Source organism: Heptranchias perlo, chromosome 44 (genome assembly GCF_035084215.1).
Source record: "Heptranchias perlo isolate sHepPer1 chromosome 44, sHepPer1.hap1, whole genome shotgun sequence".
Taxonomy (NCBI): domain Eukaryota; kingdom Metazoa; phylum Chordata; class Chondrichthyes; order Hexanchiformes; family Hexanchidae; genus Heptranchias; species Heptranchias perlo.
Genome location: NC_090368.1, coordinates 5791529 through 5807853, shown reverse-complemented (window position 1 = coordinate 5807853; position 16325 = coordinate 5791529). Strand labels below are relative to the sequence as shown.

At 49.8% G+C, this 16325-nt stretch overlaps 1 protein-coding gene across 1 annotated transcript in view; it reads right to left on the bottom strand.

Annotated features, from left to right (window-relative positions):
• LOC137306662 (histone-lysine N-methyltransferase SETDB1-like) overlaps positions 1-16325 on the bottom strand; it is a 51524-nt gene that overhangs the window by 13211 nt on the left and 21988 nt on the right. Inside the window, 10 exon segments of the mRNA XM_067976008.1 lie at positions 30-64; positions 1351-2072; positions 3740-3909; positions 6888-7004; positions 7606-8226; positions 8929-9096; positions 11257-11419; positions 12736-12862; positions 15009-15199; positions 16042-16115. Of these exon segments, the coding sequence (XP_067832109.1) occupies positions 30-64; positions 1351-2072; positions 3740-3909; positions 6888-7004; positions 7606-8226; positions 8929-9096; positions 11257-11419; positions 12736-12862; positions 15009-15199; positions 16042-16115 (2388 nt within the window).

Sequence of the window (16325 nt, the reverse complement as noted above, 5' to 3'; positions counted from 1 at the left end):
AGAGCAGGAAGGAACAGATCACTACTTACGATGATATTTTGAGGTGAACGGGTGCTTCTGGATTCTGGAAAAAGATGACATGAAATTTGAATCTTTTTCTTCCTCTCAAACATTAACACAGTAATTACAACCAATAACCTGCTACTCGCCCAACTTGACCTAGTAAGTGGGGCAGCAAATCGAGGCACATTTCCATCTCCATTCATCAGCTGGAACCTCTGACTGGCCAAAGTGTGGAAATCAAGCTCTGAGGCACTGACCAGGGGTGGAGGGATCTCTGCACCAACAGCAAGTGAGGACAACCAGATTTACAAACAATAAACTATACAAGGCTGCCACCCACGAGTAGTTTAACCCCGTACAGACCAGGAGGGCCTCCCCAGTCTGTGCCCAGTTACTTGAGCTCATCAGGGGCAGCGGTACGTGGAGCCTAATCACGACGGCTGAACACAATCAAAAGTTGTGCTTCGGACTTCCTCGCAAGGGGAGACTATAATGACATTACAGCCTGGTACAAGATTCCGGCTGTTAAACTAAGCACAGTGTCTGAACTTTAAAGGGACCGTCACAAAGATGCGACACGTATGTCATAAGATAGCCATAACCAGTTTTCCAGTACGGTGCGTGTGTGTGTCTGTCTGTCTGTCTGTCTCCTGATGGGTGGGACGCCCAATCATTGGTGCCTCGTCACCCACTTCAGACCACCCGTCCCACATCATTGAAAGTAACCCAAGAGGGCACAGGTTCAAAGTGGGGAAAGGCAAATTTTAGGAACAAATAAAGATGGTTCCACACTTAAATATTGATCAAGACATGGAATTTAGGTAGGGCCATGGAGGAAAAAACCTTGGAGATATTTCAGAAACCATGCACTGTAGTTTTTAAGAAAGAACTTGCATTTCTATAGTCGCACCTTTCACTACCTCAGGACATCCCAAAGCTCTTTACAGCCAATGAATTGTACACTTTTGAAGTGTAGTCACTGTTGCATTGTAGGAAACGCAGCAGCCAATTTGTGCACAGCAAGATCCCACAAACAGCAATGAGAAAGATGAAACAGATAATCTGTTTTGTTTTTTAAGGTTGTTGGCCCAGGATACTGGGGAGGACTCTTCTTCGAAATAGTGGCCGTGGGATCTTTTAGGTCCACCTGTGAGGGGCAGGCATGGCCTCAGTTTGATGTCTCGCAGATGGACGGGACATTTGGTCTTCCTCATGCACATTGTATGGTGTGATCCCTGGTGATGTTTCTGGGCTAGCTACCTCCCTCCCCTCCCCTCCCCTCCCCTCCCTTCCCCTCCCCAGGGAGCCTCCTTGCACTGGAGACAGATGTGCTCGATCAGATCTTACCTTGATGGTAATTATCTCGGGTACCTCAGCCTTGTTTTCTTTCTTCTCCACCTCCTGCTTTCCCTGTGGTTTAACGTCCATGGGCACCTCAGCGGGCTTGGGCTCTTCTTTGGAGGCCTCTTCACTCTTGGGCGGGGGCAATTCGCCCTTGGGGGCGGCGAGTGCCGAGGCTGGCGTCTTCTTGGGGTCGCTCTGGGCACTTTCTTCCTTGACCGGCTCTTCCCTCGGCGCCTTGGGATCGGCGCCGTCCGCCATTTTGAAGGAGGACCGGCTGTCGGAGTCCAGGTTGGGGTCCTCCACCCGCAGGGCGCTCAGCCACGAGGCCACCTTGTTCTTGGCCGTCTCCTCCGTGAACGGGAGCTTGCAGGAGCCCGAGTCTTCCTGGCTGGTCTGCCGCGTCAAGTCAGCCTCCGAGCCGTTCTCCTTCTGCTCCCGGGTCTTGGTCCGGGTAACGTAGCTGCGCCAGACCGAACTGGGCACGTAGGCGTCGTCGTTGCCAAAGTTCTGGTCGGAGCTGTCCGAGCTGGAGTCCTCGGCCTCGCTGCCGGTATTCTCGTGCTCCTCCTTCAGGTCCACCCCGCTGCTGTCGGACGAGCACTTGGCATCGCTCTCGTATCCCTCCTTGTACTTCTCCACGCTCTCAATGTGGTCCAGATTGGCAAAATATTCGTCACCCATCTCCAAGCCCTCCTTGTCGGCGAAGTCGTCGGTTAGTATCTTCCCTGCAGAAAGGAGCCACAGAAACACAATGTTAATCTGGGGTAGGACAGCGTGTCACCAATAGAGAGGTGAGGGAAACACCTTGCATTTATATAGCGCCTTTCACATCCTCAGGACGTCCGCCAGTGCTTCAGAATCAATCAAGTTCCTTCGAGGTGCAATCAGTGTTGTTATGTAGGCAAACACAGCAACCAGATTGCTCACAGCAAGATCCCGCAAACGGTAATGAGACGACCAGTTAATCTGCTTTTTAGTGATGTTGATTGAGGGAAGAATATTGGCCCAGGACACCGGGGTGAACTCCCCTGCTCTTCTTCCAACAGCTGCGTGGGATCTTTAACATCCCCGAGAGGGCAGACCAGGTTCAGCGTCTCATCTCAAAGACGGCACCCTCCGACAGTGCAGCGCTCCCTCAGTACTGCACCGGGAGTGGCAGCAGATTATGGGCTCAAGTCCTTGAGCAGGGCTCGAACCCTCTGACCCGGAGGTGACAGCGCTGCCCACTGAGACAAGCTACCAGTAAAATAAATTAATAAACTCAACATTTCAGTTTTTAAATCAGTGTTTCACTTCTCCCCACCTCCCCTGCCCAATTTATCATGAACGTTTCTGGGGTACACTTCTTGCCCAAAGTCTATCCTAAAGATGATCTTATCCAGCTCCCCCCGTGCGTTCTGGATTCTTGAATATTTCTCTGTTTAGATTTTCTGTCTGCCCGAATGGTCCAATCTCAATATCAGCACTGAATTGACACCAGTTTATTCCCATTAGTGTCTGCCTGTGCTTTTTGATCAACTGTCTTTCCTGATCTCTTGCTTCTCTTCCTTGGTCTCGGCTCTTCAATGTCTCCGCCACATCGGTCTCCAGAAATACCCTTGCATCTTTCTCCCCCTCCCCCCAGCCTACTGGCTTCTCGCATTGTTTTTTTCCACTGCAATGTCGACACAAAACTTCCATCAACACAGCATCACAAGACTCTGGGCTGCTGCAAGCAGCACAACAGAGGAGCCGTGTCAATTCTCCAGAGACTTTGGGGGAAGTCACAATTCAATAAACAGCCAAGACGTCAGGTGAAAGGAATACAACAGTCCCCTGCTCCCCATCGTGCCACCTTCTTAAACCAGTAAAAGAAAGAAGTTGCATTTATATCGCGCCTTTCGCGAACTCAGGACGTCCCAAAGCGCTTTACAGCCAATTAAGAACTTTTGAAGTGAAGTCACTGTTGGAATGTGGGAAACGCGGCAGTTTACGTAAAGCAAGATCCCACAAACAGCAATGTGATAAATGACCAGATCATCTGTTTTTTTTTTAAAAGTGATGTTGGTTGAGGGATAAATATTGGCCCAGACACTCCCCCTGCTCTTCCAATAGTGGCCGTGGGGCCTTTTACGTCCACATGAGGGGGCAGATGAGGCCTGGGATTAACGTCTCATCCGAAAGACGGCACCTCCGACGGTGCAGCACTCCCTCAGTACTGGCACTGGGAGTGTCGGCCTGGATTACAGAGCTCAAGCCTCTGGAGTGGGGACTCGAACCCACGACCTTCTGACTCAGTCGAGAGTGTGAACCACTGAGCCAGCGTCTCTGGGGCCTTCCCCCAGCACCTGCCGGGGAGAAAAAACACCAGAGGAAACACCCGAGTTCGGCCCTGTAGCTCCGGGGCGGTTACCTGCGTAGATGCAAACGAACGAGCCCTTGGCGATGTCGTCCAGGCAGCGGATGCCCCAGCCTTTGTTCTGGGTCTTGAAGAGCTGCAGACGCACCTGCAGCCCATGCTGCACCAGCCGATTCGTGCACATCCCCGCGTTGCACTTGCACCGCTTGTTGCATTCGTAGATCCTGAGCAAAAGAGAGAGAGGGAACACACGGATTAATCTGGTATCGTTCCAGGTCCGGACTCAGATATAATCATACAGCTCTGGAGGCCATTCGGCCCATCGTGCCTGTGCCAGCTCTTTGAAAGAGCTATCCAATTAGTCCCATTCCCTCTTGTTCTTTCCCCATAACCCTGCAAATTTTTCCTTTTCAAATATTTATCCAATTCCCTTTTGAAAGTTACTAGTGAATCTGCTTCCACCGCCCTTTCAGGCAGCGCATTCCAGATCAGAACAACTCGCTGCGTAAATTAATTCTCATCTTCTGGTTCTTTTGCCAATTATCTTAAATCTGTGTCCTCTGGTTACCGACCCTCCTGCCACTGGAAACAGTTTCTCCTTATTTACTCTCTCAAAACCCCTCATAATTTTGAACACCTCGATTAAATCTCCCCTTAACCTTCTCCGCTTTAAGGAGAACAATCCCAGCTTCTCCAGTCTAGAACATTGTTCCTGTTCTGCGCGGTATTGTATAGGTGTGTGCCCAGTTAAGGCGTAATTCTCGAAAAGAACGGTGGGGTCAGTTAGGGGGTCAGGCTGTGGATCACTGCCCGAGCATTTTGTTTGTGGGAAGGTCAATTAAGAAGCTGCAGACATTCTGGCCCTGATGCGTGTGCTGGAGAAACTTGCATCAGGCAGGGTGAGAAGCCTGGAGTGCGAGGGACTGATTTTAATATTCGCTGCTAAACTGCCTGTGGCCTTGTCCATGTTCAGTTGATGGCCATCTTGTTTTTGCAAGATGGCGACAAAGTTGGGAGAGAGGAGGAAAAGAAAGAACTTGCATTTATATAGCGCCTTTCACGACCTCAGGATGTCCCAAAGCGCTTTACACCCAACTAAGTACTTTTTTGAAGTGTAGTCACTGTTGTAATGTAGGAAGCATGGCAGCCAATTTGCGCACAGCAAGATCCCACAAAGAGCAATGTGATAATGACCAGATAATCTGTTTTTTTTTTAAGTGATAGTCGTTGAGGGATACAGGAGACGAGGGGACAGGTACAGTAATGTATGTTCATTTCCAGCCTGACTTACCATAACTTACTGCAGTCCTGTATATTCCTAAATTCCCAACAAGTACATCTGTACAATGTGCAAAACGCTTGTGTGGCATTTAGCAGTGTTGCATAGCTCAAAATGCTCTCATAGAATCATACAGCATAGGAGGCCATTCGGCCCATCGGGCCTGTGCCGGCTCTTTGAAAGAGCTATCCAATCAGTCCCACCACCCCCCCCCCCCGCCCCCGCTCTTTCCCCATAGCCCTGCAATCTCCACCCCCCCACCCCCGAACGTAATCAAGAACGATACTGCTAGGAGCTTTTCACAGTTCAAGCAGTTCACACCCACCGTTACACTGTGGGAAAAAGCAGATAGCTATCTTCAATTCTAGGTTAAAACCCAGGAAGTGGTGGAGCATCACCTGGAGTACTGTGTACAGTTTTGGCCTCCTTACCTAAGGAAGGATATACTTGCCTTGGAGGCAGTGCAACGGAGGCTCACTTGATTGATTCCTGGGATGAGAGGGTTGTCCTATGAGAAGAGATTGAGTAGGAACATAGGAACAGGAGTAGGCCATTCAGCCCCTCGAGCCCACTCCTCCATTTGATAAGATCATGGCTGATCTGTGATCTAACTCCATATACCTGCCTTTGGCCCATATCCCTTAATACCTTTGGTTGCCAAAAAGCTATCGATCTCAGACTTAAAATTAGCAACTGAGCTAGTATCAATTGCCGTTTGCGGAAGAGAGTTCCAAACTTCTACCACCCTTTGTGTGTAGAAATGTTTTCTAATCTCACTCCTGAAAGGTTTGGCTCTAATTTTTAGACTGTGCCCCCTACTCCTAGAATCCCCAACCAGTGGAAATAGTTTCTCTCTATCCACCCTATCCATTCCCCTTAATATCTTATAAGCTTCGATCAGATCACCCCTAGAGAATACAACCCCAATTTGTGTAATCTCTCCTCGTAACTTAACCCTTGAAGTTCGAGTATCATTCTAGTAAACCTACGCTGCACTCCCTCCAAGGCCAATATGTCCTTCCGAAGGTGCGGTGCCCAGAACTGCTCACAGTACTCCAGGTGCGGTCTAACCATGGTTTTGTATAGCTGCAGCATAACTTCTGCCCCCTTGTACTCCAGTCCTCTAGATATAAAGGCCAGCATTCCAGTAGCCTTCTTGATTATTTTCTGCACCTTTTCCTGACACTTCAATGATCTATGTACCTGAACCCCTAAGTCCCTTTGGACATCCAGTGTTTTTAACTTTTTACCATTTAGAAAGTACCCTGTTCTATCCTTTTTTGGTCCAAAATGAATGATCTCACATTTGCCACAGTTTTGCCCATTCACCTAATCTATCAATATCCCATTGTAATTTTATGTTTTCATCTACGCTGCTTACAATGCCACCAATCTTTGTGTCATTGGCAAACTTAGATATGAGACTTTCTATACCTTCATCTAAATTGTTACTAAATATTGTGAATAATAGATTGAGTAGAATGGGCCTATATTCTCTGGAGTTTAGAAGAATGAGAGGTGATCTCATTGAAACATATAAAATTCTTAGAGAGCTTGACAGGATAGATGCTGAGAGGTTGTTTCCTCTGGCTGGAGTGTCTAGAACTAGGGGGCATAGTCTCAGGATAAGGGGTCGGCTATTTAGGACCGAGATGAGGAAAATTTCTTCTCTCAGAGGGTTGTGAATCTTTGGAATTCTTTACCCCAGAGGGCTGTGGATGCTCAGTCGTTGAGTATATTCAAGGCTGAGATCGATAGATTTTTGGACTCAAAGGGAATCAAGGGATATCGGGCAGGAAAGTGGAGTTGAGGTCGAAGATCAGCCATGATCTTACTGAATGGCGGAGCAGGCTCGAGGGGCCATATGGCCTACTCCTGCTCCTATTTCTTATGATACCTCGTCCATCTCAGTCAGTCACTTACCCTGTGGGCAAACACTCATCCAGTCGTTTGTTTTGATAGCCAGCATTGGAGTTGAGTTGGCCGCCTGGGTTGCAGGCAGTCGCCTGCATGGTTAGCTGCAGACAAGCACACTTCGACCTGCAAAGACATCCATGATGTTAAAGTTTTAGGTGGGGGAGAAGACGATATTTCAGAAGGAAATATAAAAACTAAGATAAAAGCAGCTTTTAAAATGGGGCAAACTGACACACACACAATACAGACACAACACACACATACAAAACACACAATACCCCTGCACAGAGGCACTTCACACGTGCACAGAAAACACACACACAATACACAGACACAACACGCGCACGCACAAAACACACACAATACACAGACACACACAGGCACAACACACTCAACAGACAGACACAACACACGCACACAAAACACAGACACAAACACAAAACATGCACACTCAATACACAGACAAAACACGTGCGCATACAAATACACACATGTACAAACAAAGACACACATACACACATGCACAAAGAAACGTACATACAAAGAAACGCACTCAAATACAAAGTTGAGACTGTCCTGGTCTAAATGGCAGGACTTTACACCCACTGTAGCATGGGAAGGAAGCAGCAGCACTTACTAGACTCAGAAGAATAAATCGCGCCCGTACAGATACGAGGGGACCAACGAGGACGCTGTTTAAGGCGATTCCTCGGTCACGTCTTACCTGTCCTTGCATCCGTCAGTGCAGTCACAGCCCACAAGGTAATCTGCATTGGTGTTAATGAAGACGCATTCCCCGGGGATCCGTTCTTTGCTGTAGGCCACTTGGGGCGGGGGCGTGATGTCGATCTCGTTGACGCAGGAGAGCGGGACGTCCTCCTTGCCATACGTGATGTCCTGGATGTAGTAGAAGGGCTTCTGCGGCTGGAACTTGCGGTCCACCAGGACATAGGGGTCGAAGCAAAACATCTCCAAGTAGATGAAGTCGCTGGTGGTCTCGGACAGGTACTGCTCGACCTCCTCCATGTTGCGGAGGCTCAGGCCGCAGGGCGCCTTGTACACCACGTGGAAGGACATCTTGCGGTTGATCTTGCGCCGGGCCGTCATGCGGCGGAAGTCGTACAGGAGGGGCACGAGCATGGGGTTCCGGCCCCGGTATTTGCCGCGGGCCGCCGGCAGCAGGCGGGCCACGCAGCCGGGGTTGCACGTGTGCGCGACGTAGAGGAGCTTCTCGCTCGGCGCTTTGTAGGGCACTTCCACCGGCATTCGCTCGTCCAGGATCTTGCACGGCGGCAAATTGTTGGCGCCGTCAGCCTTCTCTGGGACGGGAGGGGGCACTCCGAACCTGGAAGGGAACACGGGCTTCAGTACTCTGCAAATCAACCACAGCTTGCATTTCTAGGACGCCTATAATGTAGTGAAACGTCCCAAGGCGCTTCACAGGAGCGATTATCAAACAAAATTTGACGCCGAGCCACGTAAGGAGATATTAGGACAGGTGAGCAAAAGTTTGGTCAAAGAGGTAGGTTTTAGGGAGCGTCTTAAAGGAGGAGGAGAGAGGCGGAGAGGTTTGGGGGGGAATTCCAGAGCTTAGGGCCCGGGCATCTGAAGGCACGGCCGCCAACGGCGGAGTGATAAAAATCGGGGATGCGCAAGAGGCCAGAATTGGAGGAACGCAGAGATCTCGGAGGGTTGTAGGGCTGGAGGAGGTTACAGAGATGTTGTGGGGCGGGCGAGGCCATGGAATCATACAACGCAACTTGTTTTTTTTTTAAAAAAAGCACCCAGGAACGATTCTGAACCAGTTCTCTTTGCCCGAGCTTTTGGTCACCTGTCCTAATATCTCCTTGTGTGGCTCAGTGTCAAATTTTGTTTGATAATCGCTCCTGTGAAGCGCCTTGGGGACGTTTCACTATATTAAAGGCGCTATATAAATGCAAGCTGTTGTTGCCCAAATAACTCTCCCCCAGACCATGCCCACCTTGCGCACCATTTTGCTCACCCCTCCACCATTCTGTTCACCCCACCCACCATTTTGTCCACCTACTTGAACTGCTGGCTGGCTGCGGGTTTGCTGGCAGGTGGCGGCTCGCTCACGGCTGGCGGTTCTGGGGCAGCGGCGGGCTCTGTTGCTCGAGGGGACAGGGCCGTCTGGCGAAAGGAGGTGCTCTTTTTAGCCACCTGTTTCCTTGCCTGCGCCAAACTTCCTGGACTTCTGCAGAGAGATGGAAGGGAGAGGAGGCAGGCCTAAAGGTTAACTTGGAGCTGCACTGGGCACCCGGTGACAATTGCATAGTTACATTCACTGCGGATTTACAGCAGTCACAAAACTTTAACAAATAAAAACACAACAGCTCCTCAGTCAGTTCAGTGGGTAAGTTAAGTGTGTCAGCCGTGGCTCAGTGGGTAGCACTCTCACCTCTGAGTCAGAAGGTTGTGAGTTCGAGCCCCACTCCGGAGACTTGAGCTCATCATCCAGGCTGACACTCCCAGTACCAGTACTGAGGGAGTGCTGCACTGTCGGAGGTGCTGCCTTTGGGATGAGACATTAAACTAAGGCCCCAAATGCCCTCTCAGGTGGATGTAAAAGATCCCATGGCCACTATTGGAAGAAGAGCAGGGGAGTGTGTCCTGGGCCAATATTGATCCCTCAACCAACGTAACTAAAAACAAATTATCTGGTCATTATCACATTGCTGTTTGTGGGCTCTTGCTCATATTGCCTGCCACGTTTCCTACATTACAACAGTGACTACACTTCAAAAGTACTTCATTGGCTGTAAAGCGCTTTGGGACGTCCAGAGGTTGTAAAAGACGCTATAGTCTTTCTTAGTACCCCGCCAAGTAGTCCTGAGCCAAACTGAACCATTCTGGTCTGTGCTGTGTTAATTAAGCTCAGTCAGCACAGCAGTGGGTCGGACATACAACTGGCTCCAGCATCTCCAGGCGAGGGATGGGAGCAATCAGCCAGGGCTCCCTATCCAGTGACCTCGACTGGCAGGTGTGCATGTGAGGACCTCGGGGAAGGACAGGATGGGGCTCGACTGTGATATACTCACAGTGAAATGACCAGCTTATACCCACTGCCTGGGCAGAAGATTGGCGACCTCGGTAAGGAATCTGGAAGCATATTCCAGTAAGAGACCACGCTTACAGGTGAGGAATGGAGGAGATTGCAGAGTGGGGGGGATAAGCGGAGCAGACACATTTGTAGGGTTGTGTAGTTTGCAATGTCGGGGGGTGGGGGGAGCACGATGAGTTGCCAATATCTGGTATCACTGTACAGCTTTAAAAGTAAACTACTTCCCCTGTCCCCCAACCACTTCAGTTTATTGAAGATAAGCCACATCAGCAGCATACTTTAACATCAAATTTAATTAACCCCCTAGCTCCAAGGTGCAATACAATGTAATTTGAGACATGACACGTGGTGAGGACATGTAACATGCTTGGTGACTTTGGGCCTATGGTCCCCAACGTTCTTCCCCATTGAGGGGTTTTCCTCGCCTCATATCTAGGTCTGTTGGAGACTAACTGATGCCCAGAGATTGTTCGTGATTAGTCAACAACTCCATTATCGTTGTATCATGCGACCATCGGGATGGTAGAAGGCCAACTAGATAGGCCTCGGTCGCTCTTCGCCTGGCAATCCCAATGTTCCACCCACAACGTAAGGGACCATCCAGAGGAGAGCAAGAGTGGTCCCTGCTGTCTCGGGCAAGAGCTGCGAGGATAGATGTGATAAGCTGGGGCTCTTCAGCCTCCAACAGCAAAGTCTCAGAGGGAACCTGACAGAGGAATAGAAAGATACTTAACAGGATAGAGAGAGTAAACCCTGAACAGTACCTGCAGATGCAGCAGGGTCAGGTTAAGTCAGACAGCAGGAAGGGCGGTTGAGACCCAGGATACTGGGCTCATTTAATAAACTGCTGGATGTTGTAATGGGAGGCAGTGGGGTCGCAATTGTGGACGGAGGTCAAACGGGCCAATCTTCATCTGAACCTACTTCATGATTTATCCCACGTATTACATCCAACTCACAGGAGATCGTTATCATAGAATAGAATCATACAGCACAGAAGGCTGCCATTCAGCCCATCGCACCATGCCGGCTCTTTGAAAGAGCCATCTAATTAGTCCCACGCCCCCTGCTCTTTCCCCCATAGCCCCTGCAAATATCTCCATTTCAAGTATTTATCCAATTCCTTTTTGAAAGTTACTATTGAATCTGCTCCCGCTGCCTGCATCCCAGATCAGAACAAAAAGTTCTTCTCATCTCCCCTCCTGGTTTTTCTAAATCGGGGTGTCCTCTGGTTCCCGACCCTCCTGCCAGTGGAAACGGTTTACACTGCCGCTGTCTCTGCTAAGAACTTACTCCATCTTGTCCGCTGGCGATTGGGGCTGAGGCGTCACTGCTGGCGGAGGAAGTTGCTGAGTCGAGGGACACTGGATGGGAGGCAGCAGCTGAGGGGTCTGAGTCGTGTTAGTGGTCAGATCCTGTGTGTATTGAACTACTGGACCCTTCGTCCGAACGGCACCTTGGAGAAAGAGAGATTTGGGAAAAGGTTTCGCAATCAAAAGTTGTTTCACTCTTTATCTTCTTCCTTTTTCTCCCCCTACAATGGGAAGTGTATTTATTTGCATTCCAACCAGAACCAATTGACACTCCAGCAAGGTGATGGCTACGAGTTGCAGGCCAGCAGCAGATACACTCTCAAGCTCTGACTGTTCCAGAACCAACACTGCTGCCTCTCCTTTAAAGAAAGCGAGCGAGCGAGGGCGTGCGGGAAAGAAAGAGCGCGAGGGAGAATATCTGACTGCAGCGGAGGCGACATTTTGGCCCATCGCTCCTGTGCCCTCTCCCTGAAAGAGCTTTCCACTTAGTCCCATTACCTTTCCCCATACCGTTTTACATTTTCCTACGTCAAATATTTATCCACTCCTCTTTTAAACGCTTCTATGGATTCTGCTTTCCCCGCTGTTTCTGGTCGGACGTTCCATGTCCTAACAACACTCCTCATAAAAAGTTTCTCCTAAGCTCTCTCTTCATCTTTTGATAATCTTCAAATTATGTCCTCCAGCTACTGACTCACTGCCCAGTGGAAATAATTTTACCCCATCAAAACCTCTCACCTCCATCAGGTCTCTTCTTAACTTTCTTTGTTCTATTGAAAAGATCCCAGTTTCTCTAATCTCTCCTTACACCAGAGGTCTCTCTTGCCTGGTACCATCTGTGAACCTCTGCCACGCCCTCTACACGGTGCTCAAAACTTGCTGTGGGAGCGATGGAAACTACAATAGCAGCCTTGGCTCGGTGGGTAGCACTCTCACCTCTGAGTCAGAAGGTCGTGGGTTCAAGTCCCACTCCAGAGAGCTGAGCACAAAATCTGGGCTGACACTCCAGTGCTGTACTGAAGGAGTGCTGCACTGTCAGAAGTGCCCTCTTCCGGATGAGACGTTAAACAGAGGTCCCTGTCCCCCCTCTCAGAGGGATGTGAAATAATCCACAGCACTGTTTTGAAGAGGAGCAGGAGAGTTCTCCCCAGGGTCCTGGGCCAATATTTATCCCTCAACCAGCATCACAAAAAAACGGATGATCTGGGTCATTTATCACAATGCTGTTTGTGGGATCTTGCTGTGCGTAAATTGGCTGCTGCGTTTCCTACAGTGACTACACTTCAAAAGTACTTCACTGGCTGTGAAGTGCTTTGGGACGTCCTGAGGTTGTGAAAGGCGCTATATAAATGCAAGTCCTTCCTTTCTTTCTCTCTCCTCAGGGCTCATTCCTCTTTATTTCTCCTTCACTTTCTTTTTTCTCCCCCCCCAGTCTGCCAGAAAGACAAGACCGACTCACCAACGTTGGGCCGCGTACGTTGCTGCCCGCTTTGCCCGCCCTGTCGGAACGCGGTGGTCATTTTTAAGTTGAACATCGGCTCCAGGCGGGTCGAGCCGCGGTAAATCCATTCGCAGCGTTTATCATCCTTCAGCGAAAGGAAAAGAAAGAGAAAAAAAAACAATATACACTCTTACACAGAAAACACGCTCACTGGGCACAATACGGAAACACGCCGCAGGCGGCACAGGGCCTCGTGGCATCGGGTGCCAGCCGTGGCTCAGCGGGTAGCTCGCTCGCCTCTGAGTCAGAAGGTTGTGCTTTCAAGTCTCACTCCAGGGACTCGAGCACAAAATCCAGGCAGACACTCCCAGTGCGGTACTGAGGGAGTGCTGCACTGCCGGAGGTGCCTTCGGGTGAGACGTTAAACTGAGGGCCCCGTCAGTCCTCTCAGGTGGATGTAAAAGATCCCACGGGCCACTATTTCGAAGAAGAGCAGGGGGGGTTCTCCCCTGTGTCCTGGACAATACTTATCCCACAACCAACATCGCTAAAACAGATGATCTGGTCATTATCACATTGTTGTTTGTGGGAGCTTGCTGTGCGCAAATTGGCTGCCGTGTTTCCTACGTTACAACAGTGACCACACTTCAAAAGTACTTCATTGGCTGTGAAGCGCTTTGAGACGTCCTGAGGTCGTGAAAGGTGCTCTGTATAAATGCAAGTCCTTCCTTTCTTCTTTCAGTGCGTGGAGCCAGAGTGGTGCTGGGACTCAACCACACACATTGCTAGCTATCCACACTCAGGAAGGGGAGACAGTCCCGCTGCCCCTGGTAGCTCAGTTGTAAAGTGTATCACTTAGTGCAAGACTGGGCCATGCAGATGAAGAAGGTCCTCGGGAATGATCTCCCAATCTGTGCTAAATTAGCTTATCTCAGCCAGGGCGGCAGTAAAGGGCACTACAATTGGCCTCAATATTCCTGAAGTGGTGGGGGGTGGTGGTGGTGGTGGGGGGGTGGTGGTGGTGGTTTTGGGGGCACAGAAATCATTAAGGGCTCAAGAAATCAAATGGGCCAAAGGGGCTTCCTCATCTGAACCTATCTGGTGAATTTGTCGCAGCACTGAGGAATATCAGCCAGGGTTTCTGTTCGGGATCATTACCCAGCAACTCCTGCAGAGAGTAAATCAGACAAGCTGAATGCAACGTTAACTAGTGACTTACGCTGGGTGTGGACAGGACCTGGGTTGGCCGTCATGTCTGCCAACCCCCTCCCCACCATGGTCAAATAGCCTCCTGACACGCACTGTCCAGGCCCATGTGTGAAGAATGAAGTACTGGAGGGCAGCCGAGGCACGAGCAACTGAACAATTGTCTAAAGCTCTGGTCAGGCCCCATTCAGAGTCCTGCGTTCAGTTCCGGGCACCGCACCTCAGGAAGGATATACTGGCCTTGGAGGGGGTGCAGCGCAGATTCACCAGAATGATACCGGGGGCTTAAAGGGTTAAATTATGAGGCCGGCATTTATTACCCGTCCCTAGTTGCCCTGAGAAGATGGTGGTGGGTCTTTTTGAGCTGGTAGTGGGTTTGATACAACTGAGTGGCTTGCTAGGGCCACTACAGAGGGCAGTGAGTCAACCATGTTTGTGTGGGACTAGAGTCACATATAAGGGTAAGGATGGCAGGTCTCCTTCCCTAACGAACATTAGTGAATCACCAGTAACATAACCACCATACTATCACCAGAATGATACTGGGGCTAAAAGGGTTAAATTACGAGGCCAGGTTGCACAGACTGGGCTTGTATTCCCTCGAGTGTAGAAGATTAAGGGGTGATCTGATCGAGGTGTTTAAGATGAATAAAGGATTTGATAGGGTCGATAGAGAGAAACTATTTCCTCTGGTGGGGGGAGTCCAGAACAAGGGGGCAGAACCTTAAAATTAGAGCCAGGCCTTTCAGGGGTGATGTCAGGAAGCACTTCCTCACACAAAGGGGAGTGGGAATCTGGAACTCTCTCCCTCAAAAAGCTGTTGAGGCTGGGGGTCAATTGGAAATTTCAAAACTGAGATTGATAGATTTTTTTGTTAGGCGAGGGTATTAAGGGTTACGGAAGCAAGCTAGGTAGATGGGGTTAAGATGCAGACCAGCCAGGATCTAATTGAATGGCGGAACAGGCTCGAGGAGCTGAATGGCCTCCTCCTGTTTCTATGAACCTCGAGGATGGGGAGTGGGAGTAAAATCTTTCCGTTTTCCCAGTGAGGAACTCCGTCCAGCAAACTGGCAAAAGCAGCTTACCAGAAAGAGGATTTTGACGAGGCTCCCGTCGACCTCTTCCACCCGGGACTTCCACCACGTCCCTTCCCATTCCGTTTTTATCTGCTGGCCGTTCTTGAGCAGCACCATCGGCCGGTTCGGATAGGCGGTGATGTATTCCTCAATGAAATCCCGGCAGGAGACATCTTCGATGTCTTCCCAGGTCTTCGTCACTTCCGAATGAGTCATGATAAAGGAGGAGGCTGTTAGCAGGTGTCCGTATATCCGTCAGCCAAAGATTGCAGAAACTAAACTAGGCCGCCTCTCTTCCTCCTCCCTGCAAACCTCCCATATTGAGATCAAAGATTCATCGCTCCACTCTTCAGTGTGAAAACCCCCTGCCTGGAAAACTCTGTCGTTCCAAGAGTCTTGGATTCTTGGTAGCACTCTCTCGCTTCTGAGTCAGAGGGTCGTGGGCTCGAGTCCCACTCCAGAGACTGGAGCACATAATCTAGGCCGACATTCTCGGTGCCAGTACTGAGGGAGTGCTGCACTGTCGGAGGTGCCGTCATTCGGATGGGGCATTAAACCGAGGCCCTGTCTGCCCCTCTCAGGTGGACGTAAAAGATCCCATCACGCTATTTTGAAGAAGAGCATGAGGAGTTCTCCCCGCTGTCCTGGGGCCAATATTTATCCCTCAACTAACATCACTAAAAGGAGATTAATTGGTCATTTATCACATTGCTGTTTGTAGGACCTTGCTGTGCGCAAAGTGGCTACCATGTTTCCGACATTACAACAGTGACTACACTTCAGAAGTACTTCATTGGCTGTAAAGCGCTTTGGGATGTCCTGAGATCGTGAAAGATGCTATAGAAATGCAAATTCTTTCACTCTCCAACCCATTCTTTCCAGAGCCTGAAAACTGACTCATTCTTTGCCCTTTCAGTCCTTCCCTCCACCTGTATAAAGTTGTTTTTCAAACCCAAAGCTTGGTGTCCCCTCGCTACTGCTCCTCGATTTAATGGGAGCTCCCCTCTGGTGCATTTAGAGTACGGTCGTACAGGGAACTTACGTGGTCTGCAGACGGGGTACAGCTCCGACAAGCCAACGTAGGAGGCGTAACCATCGTCAAAGAAAATTAGAAAGCTGGGAAGAAAGTTAAACCAAAGATTAACATTACAGGCCAGTAGTTTTCAAACTCATCTGACGGGGAAACCCTGCAAATATTGACAGACCACACCCCCCCTCCCCAAACCAATACTGTCCTAACTTCCATGGGATAGGGCCAGCTACTCTAAGGAACACAGTTTTTCTTTTAATATCTATCTCGGTCTAGAAATACCGTGCTAGTAAGCC